At 45.1% G+C, this 25,026-nt stretch overlaps 1 protein-coding gene across 1 annotated transcript in view; it reads left to right on the forward strand.

The window, feature by feature from the left end:
* The first annotated feature begins 602 nt into the window (after positions 1 to 602).
* NET1 (neuroepithelial cell transforming 1) overlaps positions 603 to 25,026 on the forward strand; it is a 56,243-nt gene continuing 31,819 nt past the window's right edge. The window contains exon 1 of the mRNA XM_065049332.1: positions 603 to 838. Within this exon, the coding sequence (XP_064905404.1) occupies positions 714 to 838 (125 nt within the window). The 5' untranslated portion in view covers positions 603 to 713. The remainder of the gene's footprint in view (positions 839 to 25,026) is intronic.

Consider the following 25,026-nt stretch of genomic DNA (forward strand, 5'->3'; position numbering starts at 1 on the left):
GACCTGGGGGGTTCAGCTGGAGAACAGGAGCTGAGGGGAGACCTTCTGATCTCTGAACTGCCTGAAAGGAGCTTGGAGCCAGGGGGGTCGGGCTCTGCTCCCCAGGAACAAGCGCCAGGAGCAGAGGAAACGGCCTCAAGTTGCGCCAGGGGAGGTTGAGGTTGGATGTGGGAACAATTTCTTCCCCAGAGGGCTGTGGGGCATTGGAACAGGCTGCCCAGGGCAGTGCTGGAGTCACCAGCCCTGGAGGGTTGGACAGACAGACATGAGGTTCTCAGAGATATGGGGCAGTGCCAGTGCTGGGTTATGGTTGGACTCGATAGTCTTAAGGGTTTCTTCCAACCAAAGCCATTCTATGATTCTGTGGCCGGGACGGAGAGGGTCGGTGACGGGTGGGCACATCGGCTCTGTGCCTCAGTTTCCCGCCGCCGAGGTCCTCCCAACTCCTAGGAACACTAGAGGGCGCTGCACTCTGTGGGGGCGACAACCCTCCCCTCCACCGCCTCTCTTCTCTCCGCCCCGCCCTCTCGCTTGCTCCGCCCCGCGTCTCCTAGCAACGCGCTCCACCATCCGCGCTGATTGGTCAGCGCCGCTAAAGCCGCCATTTTCAAACCGCCGGTTCGCCGCCCCTGTCTCCGCTGCCGCCATTTTCGGCCCAGCGGAAGCGGCGCGGCCTGGTCCGGTCCCCGCCTTCCCCGGCGCGACGTGTCACCATGGAGGCAGAGCCCGTGGGCCACAACCCCCCTCGACGGAGACGAGGCAGGGCCAGTGCTGGAGCCCGCGCCAGCCGCTCGCCCCCGGCCGACAGCACTCCCGGTGCGGCCGCCTCCTGCAGCCGGTAGGAGCCGAGATCCCTCCTTGTTCCCCCGTCAGGGGTTGAAGCCTTGCGGCCTCCCCTGGGTCGTGCCCGTCCTGTGAGGGGGAGCCCCACCGTTCTCCTGTCTTATAAGGGGGGGAGTTCTTCTTAGCCTGACAGGGACTTTAAACCCTCCTGTTTGGTAAAGGGCTGGGGGGGCCCCTCATCCTCCTGTCCTACGAGGTCCTTCTGTCCGGATTTATGGGATCCCCTTCCTGTCTCATGAGGAGAATTCCTCTCCTAGGGGACTCTTTGCCCTCCTACTTTATTAAATGGACGATTCTCTCCATCCCTGCTCCAGATTGTAGCTGATATCTCCCTCTCTGCCCTCTAATGGAGGACACCCCCACACCCACCTTAGCAGGCTTTCCCTCCTGTCTTACAAGGTGAATGTACATATCTGCGAATTTAGGGGATTCCCGAGCATCTTGTAATTAGGCAGGGGGTCCAACACCCCATCCTACATATTAGGAGCACAGAGGGGATATTCCTCAGGTCATAACTGGTTTTCCTGCCCCCATAAAGGGGGTTAAGCTGTTCCTATCTCCACCTCTGTGGGCTAAATAAACTACATCTGGGTTTTCATGCAAAGACTTTCCTCCTCCCTTGTCTCTCGTGGGGGTGTCTGGCTGCCCACATGAGTTTGGGAGAGGGAGCAGAGGATCCTTGTTGCTCCTCAGGATGGGAATAATTGGAGGGTGGGGTGTCTTTTGCATCCCCTGGAGAGACTGGCCAGACCTCCAGGATTCCTGCAAACCATAACACAGGATCGCCTGTTTCTCCTGGGCATGGGGAGACCTCCCTCAGCTCCGCTCTCATCCCTGGCTTTTACTCTGATGCTTGAATCCCTCTGCGCACCATCTCTTACTGTTACTTTGATACGCTGAATTTGGGAGGCTTTCCCAAGACCACCCAGTGAAAGGAATTATGACTTCTTACATTAACCTGAGATCAGCTTATCTGTGTTGACCCCGATAATGATACCTGGCTGTGTTTACGAGCGGGTTGTGCCCTTTCAGCAGCTGACCCCCGAGTGACCCATCTCCTGCTGACAAATCCAGACTGATCAGCAGAGACATGTGTTTTATGTTGCCCCCAAGGTTAGGAAATAACTTTTGCAGGTGATGTAGAAACAACCCCTTTCTGACCAATGTGGCTCTGGTTACCTCAGCCCAGTTTCTACCTCAAGGTGTACTGTATTTGAGCAGATGTTCACACTCTTTTTCATCTAGTGGGGGACTGCAGCCTTTTGCATCCCAACCTGGCAGCTGCTTGAGTTGGAGTGTGGTGAGAGATGCTCCTGCTCTTCCACCAGCCTCATTTTGCCATGGGAATGGGTTGAAAAGGTGACTGGGAAATACCTTGTTTTAAAACCTGGTGAAATTCCCCACAGGCTGGAGTGGATGTTGCCAGTCACAAGTTGTGTTCCCCAGGGCTCAATACTGCGGTCAGTTCTATTTAATCTCTTCATTGATGATCTGGATGAAGGGATCAAGGGCGTCCTCTGTAAGTTTGCAGATGACACCAAGTTGGGTGGGAGTGTTGATCTGAGGGCAGGAGGCTCTACAGAGGGATCTGGATTGATGGGCTGAGGCCAATTGTCTGAGGATCACCAAGGACAAGTGCCGGGTCCTGCACTTGGGTCACAACAATCCCATGAATGCTGCAGCTGGGGAAGAGTGGCTGGAAAATGCCTGACAGAAAAGGATCTGGGGATGTTGGTGACAGCGGCTGTATGTGAGCCAGTGTGTGCCCAGGTGGCCAAGAGGCCACCAGCATCCTGGCTGGGACCAGCACTGGTGTGGCCAGCAGGCCCAGGGCAGTGACCGTCCCTGTGCTGGGACCTGGGGAGGACAAACGGCCAATCCTGGGGCAGTTCTGGGCCCCTCACGCCAAGAAAGGCCTTGAGGTGCTGGAGCGAGTGGAGAGAAGGGAACAGAGCTGGTGAGGGGCTGGAGCACAAGTGTGATGGAGCGGCTGAGGGACCTGGGGGGTTCAGCTGGAGAACAGGAGCTGAGGGGAGACCTTCTGATCTCTGAACTGCCTGAAAGGAGCTTGGAGCCAGGGGGGTCGGGCTCTGCTCCCCAGGAACAAGCGCCAGGAGCAGAGGAAACGGCCTCAAGTTGCACCAGGGGAGGTTGAGATTGGATGTGGGTAACAATTTCTTCCCCAAAGGGCTGTGGGGCATTGGAACAGGCTGCCCAGGGCAGTGCTGGAGTCACCAGCCCTGGAGGGGTTGAAAAGCCATGTAGATGGGGTTCTCAGGGACATGGGGTAGTGACAGTGCTGGGTTAATGGTTGACTCAATGGTCTTGAGGGTCTCTTCTAACCAAAATGATTCTATGATTCTTTATTAGGTGACTTAAATCAAAGCAAGGTCAGTGTTGATGAGCTTGTGGTTTTTTGTAATGGCTGGTTTCACTAACCACTGTGTGTTCTGCATGGCAGAACATTTTTACGAACTTTTAAAAAGAAATGTTTTTATAGAAACATGCTGTAGTATTGTCTCGAAGATCAAACTGTAGCTCCTAATTACCACACTTGTAAAGCACAGCATAATTGAAGACTTCAGCGATTTGCTGAGGTGATGAAACACACTGGCTTGGTTTCTGGGATGGTCGCGCATTCCTTTGTGAGGCTGGTCTGTGCGGAGAGGCCCAGAGAAATTGCGATAAAACTGGGAAAGATATCTATGTATTAAACCTCGGTCTGGAGACTCACAAGCAAGATGATGCCAGCTTGGCACCTAAACGTATTCTTGTGATGTAGGTAGAGCAATTCAAAAAGTTACTGTCTTGAGGCTTTTTGCACAGAATATTGGAAAACTGGGAAAGACTTCTGGGAGGTCTCCAGTCCAACACCTGCTCAGAGCAAGGCCAGCTTCACCTTTAGGTCAGGTTGCTCTGAGCATTGACCTGGTATAAGCTTTGAAAACCTCCAAGGACAGAGATTTTCTTACCTCTCTGAGTCCCAGCTCTGGAGTTGACCACATGCATCATGGCAGAAAATATTTTCCTTCTAATTGTGATTTTCCTTGCTGCAGCTTGTGCATATTGTTCCTCTCAATCCTGGTGTGCGTACCCACCAAGGTTCTGTCTTTTTTTCTCTACCCTATTTTTATTTAGTTGTAAACAGCATTTAGATCCCCTTTTGCCTTCTCTTCCCCAGGCTGAAGCCATCAGACTCTCCTCATTCATCCCATGCTCCAGCCCCCAAATCATCATCTTTGCCCTCAGCTGAACATGCTCCAGTTGTCGATATTTCTTGTACTGGGAGGCCCAAAGCTGAGCCCAGTATCCAGATGGGGCCTCACAAATACCAACTGGTATCACTTGACCTGCTTGCTGTGGTTTTGCCACCCTAGTAATGCAGAGCCAACCATCTTGCTGCAAACTGCTAATAACAGAATTTAAATTGTTTAATCCCTTCAGCTGCTGGGGAAGTGGCAAACTAGGACAGAGGAACTGATTTGGGTTTTGTCATTTGGCCTTTTTTTTAATGGATGGGTTGGGTTGGTTTTGTTTTGGATTCGGCGGGGGGGGGATGTTTGGAGAGCTTTTAATTTTTTTTCTTTAGGTTTTTTTGGGAGGTTGTTGTTGGTTGGGCCTTTTTTGTTTATTTGTTGCCTTTTTGATGGGGGATTAGTGGTGGGGGTTTTTTCCTTTCTTTTGTTTGTTTGCTTTTTGAGAGTCTTGTGGGGAGGTTTGTTTTGGTTGATGGGGGTGTTGTTTGGTTGGGTTTGTTTTTGTTTCTGTGTTTTTGGTTTGTGTTTTTTAAGAAAAACAACCTGGCAGCGGGTTTTTTTTAAAAAAAACAAACACTTTAGCCAAATATTCAAAATCCATCTCTTCTCTGAGTGGTCCTACTGCCAGGCTCAGTTCTGACCTTTAAACCAGTCTAACCTTGCGTGGTCCACTACAGGTTAGTGTGTGATTTTGTTGTGGGGTTTTTTCCCCCCTCATTAATAGTGACTCCATCTGTCCACCTGTTGTGGGCAGGATCTGCACTGCAGTCTCTGGGCTAGGACAGGTGTGAGCTCCAACTGTTTGCGCTGGTGTTGTGCTCTGAACACCCAGCCTGCTCTTAACCAAAAATCCACCAGCTGTGGGCTTGAATTCAGCTCCATGAAAACCACACAGAGCACTTAAACAAATGCCCCTACTCCCCAAACAAGCACTTTTGCACTAGGATATAAACAAATTTCAACACATGCACAATAAGTTACCTCACTCCCCTTGTTAATTTGCCTGACCCTTGTGTGTGTGCACATATGTATGAAAAAGCTTTTGTCTCCAGCCCTGTAACCTGACCCTGGAGGAGGAGCCCTCTGCCCACCAGCCTGATTTGACTCAAATATCTGTCCAGGCAGAAACAGAGCCCCAGTTGCAGCCCCGAGTCCTCTGCGTGAGAGACTCTGTGAATGCACTAAATACATTCAGCACATGTTTGAGGGCAAGGTAATATCCTTTATTAGACGTCTCCTTTTGCAGACCCTGCCATGGTTTTGTACCCTGAGACTCTCATGCTACAACATTCCTGAGCAGTCTCAAATCTGCTGTTTCAGTGAGATATTTTTTTTTTTAAGTATTAGTGTGACTTGCATAAGAAGCATCAAGTTTCACTTCTGTGATGCTAGAGAATTCCTGACGCTTCCAAAAGAGGAGTCTGTGGCCAGGGAGCTGTGATGGGATGTGGTTTGGACACAGTATTTGTAGTGAGCCTCTTGTCTGTGTAATCCCAGAGCTGTGTCTAAAAAGAGAGGAGACAGTTGATAGCATGCTAGACACCCTGACTTCACACAGTGTGAACAGTGAATATTTCCTCCGATATCTCCGATCTGCCTTAACATCTTCTAATTTTCCATTCAATCCTTTTTGGCAATACTAATGCACCTCTTGCACAGCAATATGAATCAGTTTAAGGCATAAATATGAGAAGTTGAATAGAGGAGGGGCCCAGGGGGATTGTGTGCGCAGAGCTGTCCTGAAGGAAAAGTGAGCAATGGGTTTACCAAGAACAGATTCTCTCTGTTGCCAGCTGGGTTCTCACCCAGAATCAGACTACATTACTAGTTGCTGGATAAGTGTTTCTCTGAACTCGGTCCCTCCAGCTCTGGCTGCTAGAAAACTACCAAAAAAACAATGCAGGTAGGCTGGGAAAGATAAAAGAAACTTTGATTTGGGTTTTGTTTGCTCTGTAATCTTGTTCCCAACTCCATGGTTTATCTAGTCTCAAAGCAAGTGCAGGTGAAGCTGGCAGATCAGGGGCATGTTATCTCTTCTGAGGTAACACACATAAATAAAACAGTGAGTCTCCTGCCCCAGACACGCCATCTAACCCCATCTTGCATCCATCTTTGTGAGCCAGTATGGAACTCCCTCCAGCTGGGATGGCCCAGCACTTCACTGGGAGGAAAACACTTGCAATTCTTTTTAATCTTTATCCAGAGTCAACTGTTCCCTGCAGTATCTAGAAACTTTCTGTAGCTTTCATATCGCAGGAGCATCTGGGGATGATTGCACAGGTTGGAATTCAGCTGTGCTGGGCTGTGGAGGATGGAGATGGGCTGTCAAGTCACATCTAATAAACCCCTACCTCATGGTCCCTTTCTTGAGTGTCTACATCTTCTCAACCCCTGATCCTATGATTCGCATGTGGTTTTGTGCCTGTTCTGTTAGTACTTGCTCAGCACCTGGGGTCTCAGACCTTGTAAAGCCAGCGCAGTTCTGAACAAGAGCCAGCGATGTGTCAATATGAGACAAGATATCTGTAGTGGGAAGGGAAGAGAATCACAGTTGATTGTGTATATTCATGTACTTATAAATATTTTAATTGTAACTGTCACTTCTCAGTAGTTATTCAAATGGGATTAATCCAAATCAACCAGTTGACTTTGTATGGAAGGATTAAAAGAAGCTAGTGTATTTAGGTAGGTCATGTTAAGGTGGAAAGATGCTCGGTTGTCAAGTTGTGCAAGCAAGGGTGGTGTCAAGATGAGCCCCTGAACAACAGGTGCTCTGCAGCAGGCTGACCAGTGTCGACTTGAGAAACGAGGACAAACAGCTTCTGTCTGGTGTGATGGACACATGAGGCTGACAAAGAAGCTTGGTGGAGCAGCCGGTGTTGGAGAAGAGCCTGGAGTCTGGGTTTGTGTTTTCTCACAGATGGTGCAACTGTGAACTGCTGCCAGAGATGGGGTCTGGGTTCCCCAAACCAGCTCCGTTCGTGCTGCTTCCCTCTCAGCAGTGCCAGTCGCTGTGTGGCTGCAGGATAAACTGAGTTGTTTGTTTTCTGTTGAACCTGTGCCAAAAAAAAAAAGAAGTTTTACACTTAATCAGCAGCTGAACCTCCTTTCCTTATGGCCACAGGATTGCGGAATTAGACTTGTGGGGATCTGGCTGGGAAGAAGGAACAAAAATGGCCTTTTTTTGGTGGCAGCCTGCAGGTGTAATGAGAAGGAGGTTTGAAACAAAACCTTTCCTGACAATAGCAGAAACAGGAGCAAAAAAAAGCTGGTTGTCCACATGGGAGAAGAATGGGTTTGAAGGAGGCATCTGAAGAGAATCCTTCTTGAATTATATGTTTACATATTAAAAAAAGAAAAATCTTCCCTGATCACCCACTTGTTCTGCACAATCTGCAGTAAACTCTTCAATTGGCTTTTATTTATTCACTATACACATTTATACTACTACTAAAAGTCAGTTGTTTGTTGGCTAGTGACCTAATGCTGTGTTGTGAAGGTGTTTTTGATGGTGATGGCTCTCTTTGCTTTCTTCTCCCTAATTATGGCTTTTCTGAAATGAATGTTTGTTTGCTCTTGATCTCTGTTGTGATTAAAGCCTATATTCCACCAGACTTTCTTGGGCTGGTAACACAGTAATGAAGAGTGCAAACATACACTTTTCCTTCCTATTATCACATCAAAGTTAGCACAAATGGAAACTTTTACTCCACTGAAGAAGGTACCTATTAAAATGCATCACTTGAACATAATTGGAAGCTATAGTGTAGCTTTCAGAAAAATGTCTAGAGGCTCTCACATTACTGCTTTTTATTCCAAAAGCATCTGAGTCTGAATGTGTTCAGGGTACAGTAGCTTTATATACACACATCTCAAGTCAATTTTCCTTCACAGGAGACAAGTAATGCTGCAGTATCTGTAGTATCCTAAATTGTGTCCATATTTTGGCCTGAAGTTACTGTAAGAGAATGCTGATACTTTGACAATAGTTCATAAAAATCAAATAAGCCTTTGAGGTTTTGAAGGGTTAAAACCCCACTTGTGTGTTCTTTGTTACTTGTGCTTCCTCTTATCTGTCCTTCCCAGGAGGACTGCACAATGTTTCAGCAACTGAGAGAGGAACAAAGCATCCCTAAAACTGAGGGGTTTACACTGAGATAAGTGATCTTGTGACATTGTATTTTTTTCCTCTAGAACTGTTTTTCAGATAAATGCCTAGTTCCATTTTAAGGTCATCTTTCCCTACACTATGAGTGTCAGAGGCTTTATTAAAGTCTAGGATGTTGTTCTTGTAGCAAACTGGAATGAAATCCCAGCCTTACTGGACACCTGTTAATTCGCTGGGCACCTATAATCAACTATCGGTGCGGAGGACCCGTCTTGTACCTGGTGTTTTCCTGCAAGGGACAAAGAAATTCTGAGTGTACCTGACTAGTCAGCTCACAAAATAGTTCCTGTTTTGTTTGGTGGTTTTGTTGTTTGGGGTTTTTTGTTTTTGTGGTTTGTGTTTTGGTGTTAAAACACAGGATTAATTAAACATAATAATAAAAAAAGCTGAAGTATGTACTTATGAACTTTGAGTGGCCTGTGGTCACGTATCTCTAGGAAATGCTGGTGGTACCTATGGGGATGCTCTTCTACCCCCAGTGTTCTCCCAGTGCAGCTTGGTGTTTCTCAGTCCTTGGAGATGCTGGAAATGAATGAAGTTTCTCACAAGGAAGGTGAGGTGAGGGTTTAGGGAAGAAGGAAAGACCTGTAAAATCATTTAGAACTTTCTTTTTCTTAACCACAGTTATGCTGCTTTGCCGACCTACATGGCAAGTGCCACCAGCCAGTTACTAAAACCTATTAAAACCTTTCAGAGCTCTCAACATTCCTTTGTGTGAATGCTGATTGTGGGTAACACCAGTCTCTTAATTACTGTATGCTGATGATAGTCTGCTTGTTATTGTCTTGTAAAACAGGAGTCATGCTACACTTAGCAAATAATTATCTTCCTTCACAAATCATTATCCTCCACATCCAGTTACTTAAGCCTTGCTATTACTGCTTCAATTAATATTTTCAGGGCGAGCTTATCACGGATACATTGTGGAATGCTCCCTTCAGATAAGTAACTCACAGTGGATGAAGACACAATATTACTGCTGGGCTTAGCCAACTTCAGTCCTGTGAATCAAAAGATAAAGGTAGCATCCATCCTGTCAACACTGTCCCTTGATGATAAGAATGAGTCCTTCAATGCTTTTGCATCCATTGGAATAATCTTTGTGTGTGCCGAAGGTGTATATTCTATAATTAGGGATGTTCTTAACTCTAGTTATCTCTTCTGACTGAGGTCTCAGGCAAAGGTTGGTGTGGTTCAGTGTGATGGGGACAAGGCCTCACTCTTCCCCAGTTATGTCTGAGTAGCTACAGTAGTTCTTAAGAAGAAACAAAAAAGGTACTTAATCTAATCCACTTGCAGCAGAGATTGGTATTGCTCTCCTGGTATCGCAGAGGTGGATTGTTAAAGTGTTCTTTCCAAAATAACAAATTATGTTAACACCTACATTTCCTATTTGGATAGGAATAGGGCACTGAGGTGTTGGTTTCCTGCAGCTGCAAGAGCTGGTTTTATTTACTTAATCCCCTCCTCAGCTCCAGGAACATAACAGACCTTCTACTTGCATCCCTACTGGATAAAAAGGAGTTGTAAGAACTTGAGCTCTAACCATCTGGCAGAGACAACACTACAGACCAGCATCCTGGTACTTTGGTGCTTTCTGTCATGTTGAGTAGATGTAAAACCAGCACAGACTCCAGGTGCAGCTGCTCTCCTGACTGCCACACCTTCACATGAAAGCCTAGAAACTGTTAAACTTGAAGTATTCCACCAGTTCTCATTGTTTGCCCTTAAGCTTTTGAAAGGGTTTAACTCCCAGTTTTGCTTCCATAGTGTTTTCAAGAGCTCAGATTGAAAAGAACTGAAAAATCAATTTCTTCACAAGTTTTTTTGTTTTGTTTTTCTTGTCTAAATCAGAGATGAAAGACACAAGAACTGCTTCCAAAACTCCTTTTTGGCCCAGATGGACTCATAAGGCTTCTGATTATCAAATCTCCTGTCATTCATCCTCACATGCTAGTATGCAGGTTTCCAGGTCATAGCCAGGAAACCTCATGTTCTCCTTGGTGGGCCTGCTAGAGAACCCCCCAAAATTCTCTGTGAAGCTGCAGGGAACAATATGAAGGGGACAAGGAAAACTGGCAGCATCATGTTAAGTGTTCCCTATTAGTATTTGACCAGGGCTTTCACTTTCTATTCTATTAGGAAGCTTTTACTTAATTGCTTTCTGGTTTCAATTTTCTGAGCAGCTCTTTGTCTCACCCAAGTTACGCCAAGTAAAAAACAACTTGTTAGGATTTGAAAATGTTTCTTCTTCCTCTGGGCTTGATTTTTAGGAACCATTGACATGAGCAAATGCCTTGGGCCATTTTCTAGAAGTGTCAAAGTACATGTCCTGCACTAAAGTCCCTTCTAGCTCTTATGAAATAACAAATGTGTCAAGCTGTCTTCCTCTTTCACATCACAGAAGCTGTTTCTTTTAATACAGTAGCACAAGAGAAATGCAAAATACTTCTTGACCTCCCTCATGTATTCAGGAGGCTGATGTTTGTCTTGAATTTAGCTTATTAAAATATTAAAGGTTTTGTTTCATGATTATCTTTTTTAAAAGTACTCAGGATAAGCTGTAGGTAATCTTCTATTGCCCGAAAAGAAAGATTTACTCAGTCTTTGCCTGACGTAGCATGTGGGAGTATAAGCAGTTGTCTAGATTCACATATATCAAAAGTATGGGTAAGTGGTTTAGAGCATTTTAGGGTATGTGTGTGGTGGCTGCACATCTAACCTGTGAATCTGTCTGGAGATAATGAACAAGGACTCATTTAACAACTTATCCTTCATTTATAAACTATGTTAATTCCTAAATAGGGGCTCATCTTTCTTTGGAGACTTGGAGAAAAATGGGTGTAACTGATTTTAAAATACATTTATTTATATATTGTGTGAGATGATAAGGATGGAAGTGGTATCTTTTGGCCATTGTAGTTGATGTTACTGTCTCTGGTAGTAAATAAACACCGTTTGGGAGCCTATGACTGAAAATACATGAATGAGGGAGGTATAGTGGTGAGTTTAGATCTCAAAAATCATAGATTCTGGATGGACCCAGAACCACCCAATTTCTTACAGCCATTGGTTGTACTGAGTTGTCATTCCTACTTCATTTCCTGATTTGCAAAATCCTTTCTTGTTGGCCTTTTCAGCAACACATTTCTTCTAAAAAGTTGCTAGGATTTAAAAGCAACACGCAGATGAAAATATGACCTCACTGAAGCAAAATTCCTTGTAAAATTAGTGATTTTACCATAGTATTCCAGGATTTTTCCCTAGACTTCTTTGTACAACGGATTCATTTCAAGTGCCAGTCAATTTGACAGCCATGGAAACTTCCCATCTCGACTCACTTGAAAGGATTGGATTCTGGAAAACTTTCATCCCTATTGTTAATACATGTTTTCTACCTCTGCTGTTAGTTGGCTAAAGTTATTGTTGCTTTCTCTCTCTATTTTTTTCCCCTTTCCTTTTTTCCCGGCACATCTGCCAGTATATTTTCTACTTTAATTTCTGCATCAGCTTTAAACCTGGTATCATCTGTGGTGTTGCTCTGAAGAAACAGCAGGAAATGGGGGGTTTCTGGTGAGTGTCAAGCGCTGTAACAATGAAACTTAAAGGAAAGGTTCGAAATGCCTGAGAAAGAAAAGCAGCGATAAGGCCGCCCTGGCAATAATAAGTGGAAGGAAAGACTCTTCCCAGAAAGGAACGTGATAGGGAGAGATGAACAAACACTGGGAAGCGATGGGGTGAGAGAAACAAAATGATTCTATGGAAGTTTCCCTAACAAATATCATTTATAAGTGGGGAGGAAGCAGCTGGTGATGATCCTGTGGCTGCTGAGGTGAAGCAGTTAATGAGGATGGAAAAGCCCTTTTCCCCAGTTTAAATCAGCTGGAGATCAGATGGTGCTTAACCTATATACGGACAATTCTCAAGGAAACTAATGGAATTTGAGTACTTCTATTCCTTGTATACCAGCAATATCTGACTGCTTTTTGAGAGTTAAAAGAGATAAATATTCAGAGTGCACCGAATTCTTATTTACATTTCAAAATTCTGCTCACAAGTCATAAGTATTCGTGTTTGCATCGGAGCTGTTCTTGAAGACTGGTTCTTGTATAATGGGTTTGTATTTAGTGTGGGTGTTTGTGATGGTGAAGCTGGTACCCTGATGTCATTGAACGGCCTTCTGAAAAACTGAAAAGCGAATGCTGGAATTACTTCATCTGCTAATCAAGACTAGCAGGTGGATATAAATATGAAATATTCCAGATTAGGAAAATGCATCCACTGCATCCTGAAAAAGACTCTGGGTAGATCAATTTGAATGTTGCATGGAAACAAGCTTGTCACAGCTGCATCCTATGGGGAAAAATGCTTCATGCAGTGGAGTGTTGTGGAGAACTGGGTCTTTGGTAAATGCGGTCGCAGTGTTCACGTCTTTACAGCCACACAAGGGCTGTGTCCCATTCAAGTGTGACTTTGTTACCTCCTGACAAGCCCTGAACAAAAAGTCTGTGGGCATGAGCTTAGGAATTAGATTAATTTTCAAAACTAAACTATGTCACACCATTGCCATACCTACTGAGCTGAAGAAAACGGCAGGTGGAGGTTTGGCTTCCTTTCAAATAGGATTTTAAATGGTCATTAAGTTTGTTCTCTCTGTGCATCATACTTGCTTCCCAGCTTTTATGCTTTGCAGGGCAAATTTCAGCAGTCCCTAGAAAGCAGCTGCAGTTTCATCTAGTATTCACTTGCTTAAATAAATCTCTTGTTCTTTCAACTGCTTAAAATCTGCAGCTTTGTTGTTCCAGCTGAGGTACCTCTTCCCTTTGCTGTGAGAAATAGAAAGAATTCTTTGGTTTCTCCGCACCCAAAATTACAGGTTGCCAGCAAACCTCTGCGGTGCCTCAGACTTGGTGGTCCCACCGTTGCCACATCCTGGTGAGAGGGGAAGTACCTTATTAAATGTGCTGACATAATTGTAAGTAATTATTGGACCAAACCTTCAACTTTACCTGCAAATGGACAGGAAGCCAAGCTTGATCACAGGCCTTGACTTCCTGGTGCCTTGCCCTCCTCAGGCAATTGTATTGTTTTTGAAGCCTTCCCAGAAATTAAAGCGAGGACAGAGGCCCTCCCAGTTGTCTTAAAAGAAAGGACAAAGGCACGGTTTATTTCAGACCTGACTCTCAGGTGTTTGGATGGGTTGACAAGGCAATTTCTTTCTTCCTTGAGCAGGATCCTAAATATTAGGTCTCTAAAAAGGGACATAAAGTGTATCTGTGCAGCCACGGTCTTACAAGCTCTGCTGCAGGCGTTATCTCTCCTTCACTTGGATGGTTGGCTGCTCACCTTCATTCTTGATCTTTATTTTGGTGAAGCCAAAGAAAGCGCAGACTTGAACAACAAAAAAGGCAGCAAGCCAATAATGTAGTTAGAATTGCAAATCCAGGTGGGCCCCACCTTATGTGGAGGAGTAGTAACAACCTTGGCTGAAGTTTCCTGCGTGTTTTAGCAAGCAGTCCTGAGGATAGACAATAACATAGCCTGGCTTGTGCTTGGATCCTCTGATGTCTTTTTCTCCCCGCCTCCACAATTGAAGTGTAACAGTTCATTCCTTATGTGCAAAGTTGAAAGATGTAATTTTATTTTAAGTCACGTGGAGATTATTTGATTGTGGGGAATGGGAGCTCTTGGGAAGGCAGAGACATCCCAGTGTCACTTGGAAAAGGCTCAGGCTTCTCCCTTTTCTCCTCCGTCTTTATCTCATGTCTTTCTGGAGTGTTGTTACTCCCAGGAGCTTTCTTCTTACTATGTCCTCCTGTGCTGGCGCACACACAGGGATCTCCAGCGTGTCAAACAAGGGACTGCTGGCTCTGGCAGAGCTTTACCATTTCTTTTGCAGTCCCTTCGGAGGCTGCCAAGCATGCAATGAAATCCTCTCCCTCCAGGTGTCACCACTGGATTGGGAAACACATCTTTTCCTCCTTTCACTCTTACCTTTGAGCTCATTATTTACAAAAAATTGACCAGTTAGGCTACATTTAGGTTTAATTTTATTTTACCAAATCAAATGGTTAGTGCTCCCCAGCTCAGGATGAAGTGATTTCTTGAATGCTACAGGATGGCTTTATCTTTTCTCACACTGAGTTAATATTCTTCCATGACATACTGTCCTTTTCTAAACTCAGAGCGGGGAAGCGAAGCACGCGAACGCGTCCTGGGTGGGCTGGAGGAGGAAGGCGGCAGGGCTGGGAGTGTTCAGCACCTGCCTCTTCACTTAAAAGCTCTTCTGCAAAGTTTTCTGGGTGGTTCCAGGTTCGTTTCTGCGAACCCACAGCATGTTAGGCCTTGGCATCAGAGAGACCACAAAAACCTATTGCATAAAGTTACAATTAAGCTGATTTCCCTCCCCCGCACGCATAAAGGTTTTAAGACTTGTTTGTAACCATTTCCATATTTTGCTTAGTGAGAAGAGTCAGTTACAGCTCTTGGCTTAGTTCAAACCTTTAGATGCAAGATTTTCCAGCAAGCCAAAGTGATTTAATCCCTATGGGGTGACTTTTTTTAATGCCAGTTGTGTTCATGAGTCCCTTAAACTGGCTGGAAAGTATCACCCAAAGCACTAGGAAGCATTAACTAATTAGTGGCCTGTACCCAAACTCCTTCACAAATGACATTGCCATTCGTTTCATGGGACTTTGCACTTTGTACAGCAACCTTTCCAAGCAGCGGGCCCCAGCAGCTGGTTTTATTACTGTTTTACAGAGGTATCAGCTTCAAAACTTTGTTAATGACAGATGGAAGCTGATGCAGAAGTTCTGACTCCGAGCAAAATATCTATTTAACTGTATCGCAGTTAATGGTGGTTTATAATCAGTAAAATGAGTTGGTGTTTTAACTTGTGCTGTATCAACAGTTGGGAAAGAAGGTGCTCTTCCTAACAGGCGAAATGTTGAGATACACAATGTTTTCAATGCAATAGTCCTTATCGTTGTATCAAGTCGTGTTTTCTAAACCAGGTGTACATATGTAACGTTTTGTATTGCTGCTTGTTATTTCAGCTGAATAATGTATCTCCCACTCAGTTTTTGATATTCATTTTGATTTGCCAGTGATTATCTCTTTGCATCGAGCCTGCTGCACTTTGTACTCACATGTAGTGGAGCTGTTGCAATACTAATCCCTACACATAAGGGGGCAGATTTGAGATTGGCCTGGAACCTGAATCGATTTTCTTTGTGTAAAGAATTGCTTCAGGACAATCTTCCCAAGAGACAGAGTAATCTTTGTACTAACTGTCCAAGAATGTTCTCTTGAACACGAATAACCACTGGTTGAGCTGAGTGAGTTTTAATAACAGGTTTCCTGTGGACATGTCTAGCAGACTTTCTCTTCTCTAAGACTGCACTTTCTAGAGAGGTGCTGTTTCCCCCTTGCACTGTAAGATTTAGCTTGTGTGTGGGTGGTTTGTTTGTTTGTTGTAATAGCTGGAAATGGCCATAATGCTTTTATTAAAACTTCATTACTCCTCTCTGCTTAAGACTTGAAAACAGACTTCAGGTGTATTTATACTTCTCCATGGAAAGAGATTAGAGACTTGTGTCTGAACTCTCCTCCCTTTCCCATCATGCGAGCTCAAATGTTTTCCCTGGGCCCCAAGCAGCCGCCGTCTTCTGCCAACCTCCATAAAATTATCCCTGGAGGCAGCAGTTCCTTGTCTACTGCAGTAACTGCATTTTACCTGGTTTCTTAATCCTTCATCTGTATTGTTTTGTCTGAGTTTGAAGCTCGTTCCCTGTCCTTGAGGGCCATTCTTTACTCTGTTCCTTATCTGCCACTGCCTCTAAAACCTCTATGGTCAGACAGCCAAATAACATCCGTGACTGTCATCCCCATAAAGAGGATTTGGCTTGCAGCCTGAGCTCTAACCTGATCTCTGCCACTAGCCTTGTGCAAACTGAGGTAAATTGGCCAGGTTAGGAGAAGGGAAGGTAACTCAAACTGGAAATTGTCATCTAGGACATGAAGGGAGTCATTCCTCCTGGACTGGGCACTGGGGAGGCCAAACCTCGAATCTTGGCGTCAGTTTTGGGCCCCTCACACCAAGAAAGGCCTTGAGGTGCTAGATTGAGTTGAGAGAAGGGAACGGAGCTGGTGAGGGGCTGGAGCACAAGTGTGATGGAGCGGCTGAGGGACCTGGGGGGCTCAGCTGGAGAACAGGAGCTGAGGGGAGACCTTCTGATCTCTGAACTGCCTGAAAGGAGCTTGGAGCCAGGGGGGTCGGGCTCTGCTCCCCAGGAACAAGCGCCAGGAGCAGAGGAAACGGCCTCAAGTTGCGCCAGGGGAGGTTGAGGTTGGATGTGGGAACAATTTCTTCCCCAAAGGGCTGTGGGGCATTGGAACAGGCTGCCCAGGGCAGTGCTGGAGTCACCAGCCCTGGAGTGGTTTAAACGATGTGTAGATGAGGTTCTGGGGGACATGGCTTAGGCATGGACAGTGCTAGGTTAATGGTTGGACTCAATGATCTTAAAGGCCTTTTCCATCCTAAACAATTCTATTGTTTGAGAGCTGATACTCCTCTGATGCTTTCCCACCAGCAGGAGAGTGGAAGGTGTCAGCATGAAGCATTGTGAAAAATGTCCTAAAGACATACAGGTGGGCGTGGAGGCAGAGAGGACTGAGAAACATGGCTGTGGTTTGCTGCAGGAACTCTGCAACTGCACGCTTGGGTCAGACACAGGTACCAACCATCTGGACCAACTTCAGTTGGGACCCATCACTGAAAGGGCAAGGCTGAAATGCTGCGTGAAAAGGGAACCCCCTGAGCAATCAGAAGCCTCCAAAGTCAGGGCAAAGGAGGTAGTTCAAGGTTAAAATAGCATGAAGAAAGCTAGTCACAGTGAAAGGAAACTGTTATCTTGCTGGAGCACATAAGGTGCCCTAGTTAAAGTGCCTTAAATGAATTGAATAAAACAGTCTAAACCCTGTTTGAGCAAATGAGCTTTCCCTGAGCGGTTACTGGCCTATGTCAACTTGGCATAGGTCAATTTGTTACTGGCTTGCAGAGCTGCCTGGATATCAGCACTAAATGTGTTTACTTATTTTTACATTTGGTAAGAAAAGAATGAAAGGGACTGTGCCTTCAAAAAGTAAAAGCATTAAACAATCTCTTTTGTAAGAGCAAAGTAAACCTCCGAGTCCTCGTAATGTTTAAATATTTAAAATATGAAGTTATTCAGTGCTGCCTTACCACCCACCTACTAAGGCCTGTTTCTCTTCCGATCTTACCCTCAAATTGTATAGACATTACATTATACAGCTCCACCCTGCAGCCATTTCCTGCTCAGCTCCTTAGTCCGTAGTATTTTCTGATTATTTTTTCTCTTGTCTCCTTTTCTGTTTTTAATACAGCTCCTTTTTTTTTTTTAGCCATGATTCCTAGACTGCTTCTGCTGGCTTACCCTGCTCAAATCTAACGAACCCTGCCCCTGTTTCTTTTTTGCTGCGTGGGATAAGTGCTAATCTCCCTCAGCCTGCGACACAATGCAGGGCATCTTTTTATAGTCCTAGAGCTGAACTTTCTTAAGAACGTATGAGCTGGTTCAGAACAAAGATCCCTCTGACCCAATGTGCTGTTTCCAAATGGGCACTAAGTAAGAACAAGACAGACATTTATTATGCTCCTTCTCCTGTACCATCTCAGTCTCCACCAGTTTTCAAGTCAGCTGCTTAGTAAATCTCTTCCAAGACTTTGTCTGGGATCTTGATCCCATGTGGACCTTGCAACTGTGGCAGCGTTTGGTAAAGAGTGCCACAAGTCAGTTGTTTACCATGGGTGTTCCTGATGGGGCTGGGAAAGCGTCTCCTCTACTGAAATGGGCAAGAGAAGGGATGTGACCTGCCCTCCACCCCAGTCAAGCTCAATTTTAAAGCTTCTGCTGAGCTGCCCTGAGCAGCAGGAAAAAGGCTGGCTTAGATTATTTGAAGCCGAAGCCATTCTGTGGCTTGTTTTGTTTTTGTTGTGAATCACAAGTAATTGCAAACATATTATTCTGGTACTGATGAGTCTCCACACTGATGCTATGGCAGAGGGCAGGATGGCTTCTTTTAAACACAGGGCGTTTCGAAAAGATGGACCCAATTTACCCAACATACTGCTTTGAAATTGGGTCCATCTTTTTGAAACACCCCGTACACACATGACGGTACCACTGCTGTTACAAATCCCCCACCTCCTCTGGTTTTAAGAAACCCTTGAGCTCCAGAATAGTCCTGTATAACAGAAAAAAGCAAAGCTAGTACAAGCAAGCAACTGCATTTCAGCTGTTCTTTAATAACCTCTTACACACACATGTTCAGCCTCAGCAGATGATTCTTTCACTGAGCTCAAGCCTAACTAAACTCTGCTCAGACTACCTGGTTTACTGCAGGTTGCAAAGATGCCTGTGGACTCTTGCAGTGATTCAGCTGGTCAGTAGCACCTTGTTATACCACATTAAGTTGCCATTCCACCTCTTGAGCCTTACAACTGGTATAACTGCATTCATACCGGGGGCTGCAGTGACAGTGTGCATAAAAAAAGAACAACATACAGCTGGAGTGACTGTTTGCATAGCTGCTTAGAGTTAAAAAAGAGAAAAGTTTGCGCCTGTCAGCACTAAAATGTATGTTTTCCTGACTGTTCTCTTGTGATAACTTCTAATATTTATTGGATCGAGCTTGGTTCCCACAAGAACTCAAAATAGTTGTCTGGATTTGAACCGCCGCAGTTTTCCTCGGCTGGTACGGCTGCTGGGCAGCGGAGCTCGCTCCCATGGCTTCTGGGCACTTGGAATTCCTCCGTCCCGACCGTTCTCCCTTGAGAGCGTTCAAAATAGGTATCACAGGGGAAGGGGCTCCCTGGGGTGACCCTAAGTGGAAAAAATTATGTTTAAAGTACAACTAGTTTCAACTGAACTTGGAGCCTTTTGCTCCCTGCCTGGAAATGTTCAAGGAGTTTAAAGTTCACTTGCAGCCCTCAAGAGCCTGGGTTTGTGGGAATTAAAAAAAGGCAGGTAAAGTTAATCTGGAAGGGTCAACAGTTCATTAAAGCACCCAGAGACAGTGTTTGGTACACAAAAACATGGAGAAAAGGGCCTTATCTTCCAGTCTAGTGTCCGTGAGACAGTGCTTTCCTGGAAGCATGGCTATTGTTGACAACATTTGCTTCCTTTCGCTTTTCTCCTTGAACGTGGTCCAGACACCTAAACGTTTGTTCATGATACTTTTTGTGCTTGTGCATTATCACCTCTAAGCTTAACACCTCTGCATTGAGAAGTCTGCTTTGATTTTCTTTTTAAAATGATGGTGGGTTTTCTGGAATGCAGCTCATTTCTGACCTTGGGACCAAAATTGCTGAAGAAGATGTGAACTATGTAGAATAAAGCCTGACTAAAGATTTCCCTAAGCCTTTAGAGGTACCTGCTATCAAGTGCACATCTAGGGTGACTTGCTCAAGTGAGTCAAAAATGTATTTATGAATATTGTGTCTGAGCTCTAACTAGAAATTTTGTCAGCTGGTACCTCCTAAGCATTGCGTGGAAGATTCATTTCACCTAACTTGGGTCACCTAAAAACCGGATGCTTAAATCTGAGCTGCGCACATGGTTCCTTTATAGCCGATGCAGAAAGTGAGGCGCCTGGAGGGTGTAGCCAAGGCAGCTTAAAATGCTTGGCTGGAGGTGTCACCCTCTCTCCAGGAGTGACAGGGGAGCCTGGCCAAGGGGGGCTGACAGATGAGCTGCGCCCTGGCCTGACTACACGCTCAGCAGCAAAAGGGGAGCCAAGGTTTGGCATGTGGCGTTGGTGCGGTTTTATTTCTGTTCCCGGTTTTTAATTGGGAGGATTATCTTCTAGTCCATCATTCATGTGAGAAGCCGTGCTCGGCCGACAGACCTGATTGACAAGGGCCTGATGCACGAAACGCAGCGGCTGAAGAGCTGGGGGTGCGTTAGAGCTCTGCTCTTCTGCCAGGGCTGATTCTGCAGCAGCCAGAGCGATGGCACGGTTGCTGACAAGCAAAATATTTTGTCAGCAGCTGCGCTGCTTCTGCCTACAGCCCTCCTCCCACCTCCACTTCAGCATTTACATCATATCTCTGGAAACGGGAGTACAAATAGCTCTGTGAAGTGGGCAGAATTACTTTACGCAGCATGTGCTTAATCATGGATCAGATGATGTTAGTACTGTCAGCGGCTTTCATTTTCCTCTTAATAAAGAGGAATCAAGTTTTTTTTTCTCTTTCTAGCTATGGATTATTGCCATAATCTTCTCTTGCGGGCAAGAATTACCTGGAGCTCTGCCCTGCATGCCATGAGGCTGCGTGGAGGAGTCTGGAGCCAGGGGCAGATGTCCAGTGAGGGAACAGCTGGGTGACACTCTCAACTGTTGCTGCCACAAAGATGTTAATGCTGATGAGTCTGCAGGGACACCAACTCCCTCCCATGCCCTGGAAGAGGGATTGTACTTCTGGAGCACCAGGATTTTGTCTCATGCTTTGTGATGCTTCTGTCCTCTTGGCTTGGGCATGGCCTGGACTCATGGATTCCTTGAGGCATCCAGAGGCTTTTTTTTGTTGTTTCCTCGGCATTACAGGTTCCTTAGGGTGTTCACAGTGTTCCCATCACCTTCTCACTATGTTTGCACCTGTGTTTAGGGGCTGTGATGGCAGCTGAACATGGTCTGAGAAGCTACAGAGGGTTGTCTTAACTCACAAGCAAAGCAGACCAAAGGTTTTCCTACCTCAGTTCCTATTTGCTACCTCTTGCTTTTGGCTCAGCATAAATGTTTGCACAGTTACGTTGTGAACTAAATCACTGAAAGGGTATTCTTACAAATAATCTTCACAAAAGGCTATTGTTACTTGTTTCATTGCAGTTGATGGTGTCCTGCCATCCGTCATTCGACCAGAAGCCTTTGAAAAATGCCACCGTATTCTAGGAATAAACGTTGGGGTAACTTGAACAGTTGGAAGGGGATCAGGGTGGGGAAGAGAGGAGACTGGACCATGCGCTACTGAAAAGTCCTTCTCTTTGTCCTGCAGAAAATCTGGCTGCCAGCCCCAGCAATGGGGCTTGGTGCTTACCGAATTTAACTTGGAGCAGAGACTCGCTTGGGGAGGGAAGTGTGAAGGCGAACTGGAAGGAAGATCTTTGGGTCATAAGGGAAGTCTGTGGTGAAAAGATAGCACTTCAATTCTCAGATGAAACTCGATGTTGCTGTGTTGGCTGTGGAGGAGCTGTTAATGTGCAGCTCCGGAGAGGTCAGGCGTGTGATTATTTAAGGATATCAGGGCATGTTTAATCTCCTTGGGGCTTATCTGCTTGTGTTCAGTGCTGCTGTTGATTGCTTCTTCAGACAAATAGCTGTAATATTCCCCCAATACCGATGAGGAGCAAACGCTTCTAAAATGGAAAATCACTCTTCCCATTCAGTCTGCGCTGAACTTCGTAAAACTCTTTAAACAAAAATTTAGTGTTCTTTCTATAATTTCAACATGCCCAGAGTGTCTGAAGGCGCTTCCTTTGAGAAGCAGATGTTGTTCCAACGTAAAAGAACAAAATAATAGCTATTCCAGAGCGTCTCAAAAAGTACAAGAAGTTCTCAGCTCAGCAGTAGCGCCGCTCGGTCCTGTCGGAGTGGTGGATGGTTTCAAGTGGTTTTGATTGCCGTGGGTTTTTCATGGCTTTGCTATTTGAAAGCTGAGACTGCTAGAATTACTAATTGCACCCGTGTTGCAAACTGTGCTGCTGCCGCTGCCAGAAAGTTATTGCAGCTTTCTAAACCGCATTTCCAGAGAGCAACCCGTCATTCTTTTGCTATCTATATAATTAGGGCTGTGAGGATCCCGCTTCCTTTTGTGCGCTGCTGGCAGCATTAATGAGGTAACATTAATGATGGAGGAGCAGTCGGCAAACTTGAACTCCTTGCAGAGTTCACTAGCACCATTTTCCTCTCAGCCAGGGAAGTGCTGGGTCCTTCTGTCTTGCTTTTAGATATTTAAAATGTCTGTCAATAGGTTTTTCTTCAAGCGAGGCTTTTACCATGGAGCTTTTCAAGATAAGGGACCGTGACAAGCACTGCCGTAAGTGCCCTTAGTCAGAGCTTGTTTGCACAGCTCTTGGGAGGCCTCTTACACTGGCCAAGGCCTCTGGATATCGTTGAAGTGGAAATATTAACTACAGTAGGTTGGGAATCCAGAGGCTCTTTTCTTTCCCCCTGCAGAAAAGCTTTAAATTAAAATATAAAAGTCATTTTATGGAGCTTTTCTGTTCTTGTCGTTCAAAACTGGCTTCACCGGTGCGGCTTGCTCTTTTGGGGAAAAGCTGTTACCGTAATATTCACCATCTTAATGTTTAACCGGTGCAAGTCATTTATATCAAAGTACAGATTGCACTGAAAGCAAAAATAAAGAAGAGGGGGTTGGAAGTCGGAGGGGAAGGAAACACAGAATCGCTGCCCAGTCTGAAGAATGTATTTTGGAACTTTGAAAAGTTAAGAGAACTGCCAGATCAAAGCGTTTCTGCAGTTTCCTGGATAAATCATCAAAAATAAGTAAAAAAAAAAAAGAGTGCAGACTGTCAAATGATGCTGACTAGGCAGCGTGGATTTACAGTAAAAGGAGGAAAATGTTTCAAATAACGCTAATGGGAAGTTGCTCGAACCTGATGAGTGAAGCTCTTCTGTGCTTTATTCTGTAGGCTGACTAATGGGGATCTGCTCGGGCACACCCTTTGTGGATGGCTTTGGTTTTTTGGTGACCCCGAAATCTTTTTAATGGCTTTTTCCCACCCCGCTCCTCCTTCCTCAAAAAAATAACAGAAGTCAACACAAAACCCCTCATCTTTGGACAAGATGAGCAATATAAAGATACTTAAGAAGCCACAGCGCACTTGACAGCAACTTTTGCTTTTTGATAAATGGATTGAAGATGAAGTGTGTTTTTTCACTGCTGATTACCCCTCCCTTCTGAACTTCAAAACACGTCCAGCTCCGAAGGGAACGATCAACCTTGAAATTAAATTGTGAGGGCAAATTTGGCCGAGCGCCCGCTGCTGTTGCTTCATCCATACCCTTCTGTACTGGCGAGAGGATCCTGATGTTTATTCAAGGAAAGGCGGTGAACAATGACTGTTTCCTTAGTCTGGCTTCAATGTGAAACAATTGAGCCTGCCCACTTGCCTTTATCAATATGTTATCTACTAAATTGCCCAAACTTCCTCTATTAAGATTATTGGGGCCCCATCTCTGCTATGTTGCCCAACAGGTTTTGTGCTCAGGACTCCCCCAGCCTCTCTCCACGTTGGTTTTAAACCTGTTTTCAGACCAGCTTGAAAATACAAATGACATGTGCACTTAGAAGGTTAAAAAATACTTAATAGCTAATATCTCTCTGGTCCATCAGCATGACAGTCTCTATTTTAACAGGCTCTGGGAAGATTTACTCTTGGCAAGACTGGTAGTAACATCATTTGCTGGTAAGCAGCCTGGAACATTCATTTCTTGAAGCAAACGGAGGGTACCAAAACAGGAGGTTTTGTTCTTTCTGTACAGTCTCAACAAGATCACCCTTCCCCTGCCCTTAGTTTGGAGAGATTTGCTTTGCCAGTGTGTTGCTGCAACATTTTACATCTCGAAAATCATTTTTGTGTGTTCACGTAATCATCTTCATAACCCCAAAGTTCTTAATCACTTTGAAATAGGTTTCAAAGTGACATGAATCAGCCAGCTATAATTAACACTTTCTGCTTGTCTTGAGCCTGCTAAGATAAGGCAAGAGTCTGTATCTGCTCATCCTGTCTTAAACAAGGAAATTATGCTGGAGACAGTTTATCGTTCTTGATCTTTTTCAAGGAAGTGACTGAACAGTTTGGGTGACACAGCAGGGATATCTGTGGATGTCCCTACAATAGGGCCGAGCTCTTGGCACAGCTTTGTGGTAAACACAGCAATTAACTATATCCAACTGCTGGCACCATGCTAAACTTTATTCTGCTGTCTTCAGGTACTAAAATATGCCATCCAGCCTGCTCTGCGCTCGTTTCCATTAATCACCGAGTGTTTTGAGCAGTGACCGACAGCACGGAGCTCCATCACGCAGCTCTGCTTTTCCTCACGTCGTGTTGTGAGATGCTTTAGGTAAAACTTCCAGGATTGCGCTTACGATCATCGCTGACCTTTAATTCACCAGCACTTGTCTTCGGATTCTTGACAGGCCTTGCAAGGGATGCCCATCTGAGCACCGCAATCGTGAGTCATCCCTTTGCACGTAATACGCGGGGTGACTAAATTTGGCTTTGTAGTTTTGAAGAGCTTTGCCTGCTTTTCAGGTGGTCATCCCAATGGTATTTGCTTAAAAACCTCTTCAAGGCTCAGTTAGCAAGTGGTGACTGGAGAGGGGACACTGGGAGATGTGATGAAGCTTTAGGATGATGGAGGCCACTTTCCTAAAGGTCTTTTTTTCCGTTTAGCACAGGAGAATCCTTCCCTTGGTATCTCTTTGCCACTCCTGGTGGTTCCTGGCAGATCTCAGCTTGCTGTGCTTGGCCAAAGACCTGAAGATCTCTTTTAACCACTAAAGTTCATTCCTATTCAAACATGGTCAGGAAACATCTGTGATTCCAAGATCTAGAACGAATAAGAGGATTCTTACTCCCAGAACACTGTTGATGTTGGTGGCATCTGAGAAGGAGCAGTTTCTGATTTCTACTTTGTTCTCTTGAG

Source organism: Columba livia, chromosome 1, assembly GCF_036013475.1.
Source record: "Columba livia isolate bColLiv1 breed racing homer chromosome 1, bColLiv1.pat.W.v2, whole genome shotgun sequence".
Lineage (NCBI taxonomy): Eukaryota > Metazoa > Chordata > Aves > Columbiformes > Columbidae > Columba > Columba livia.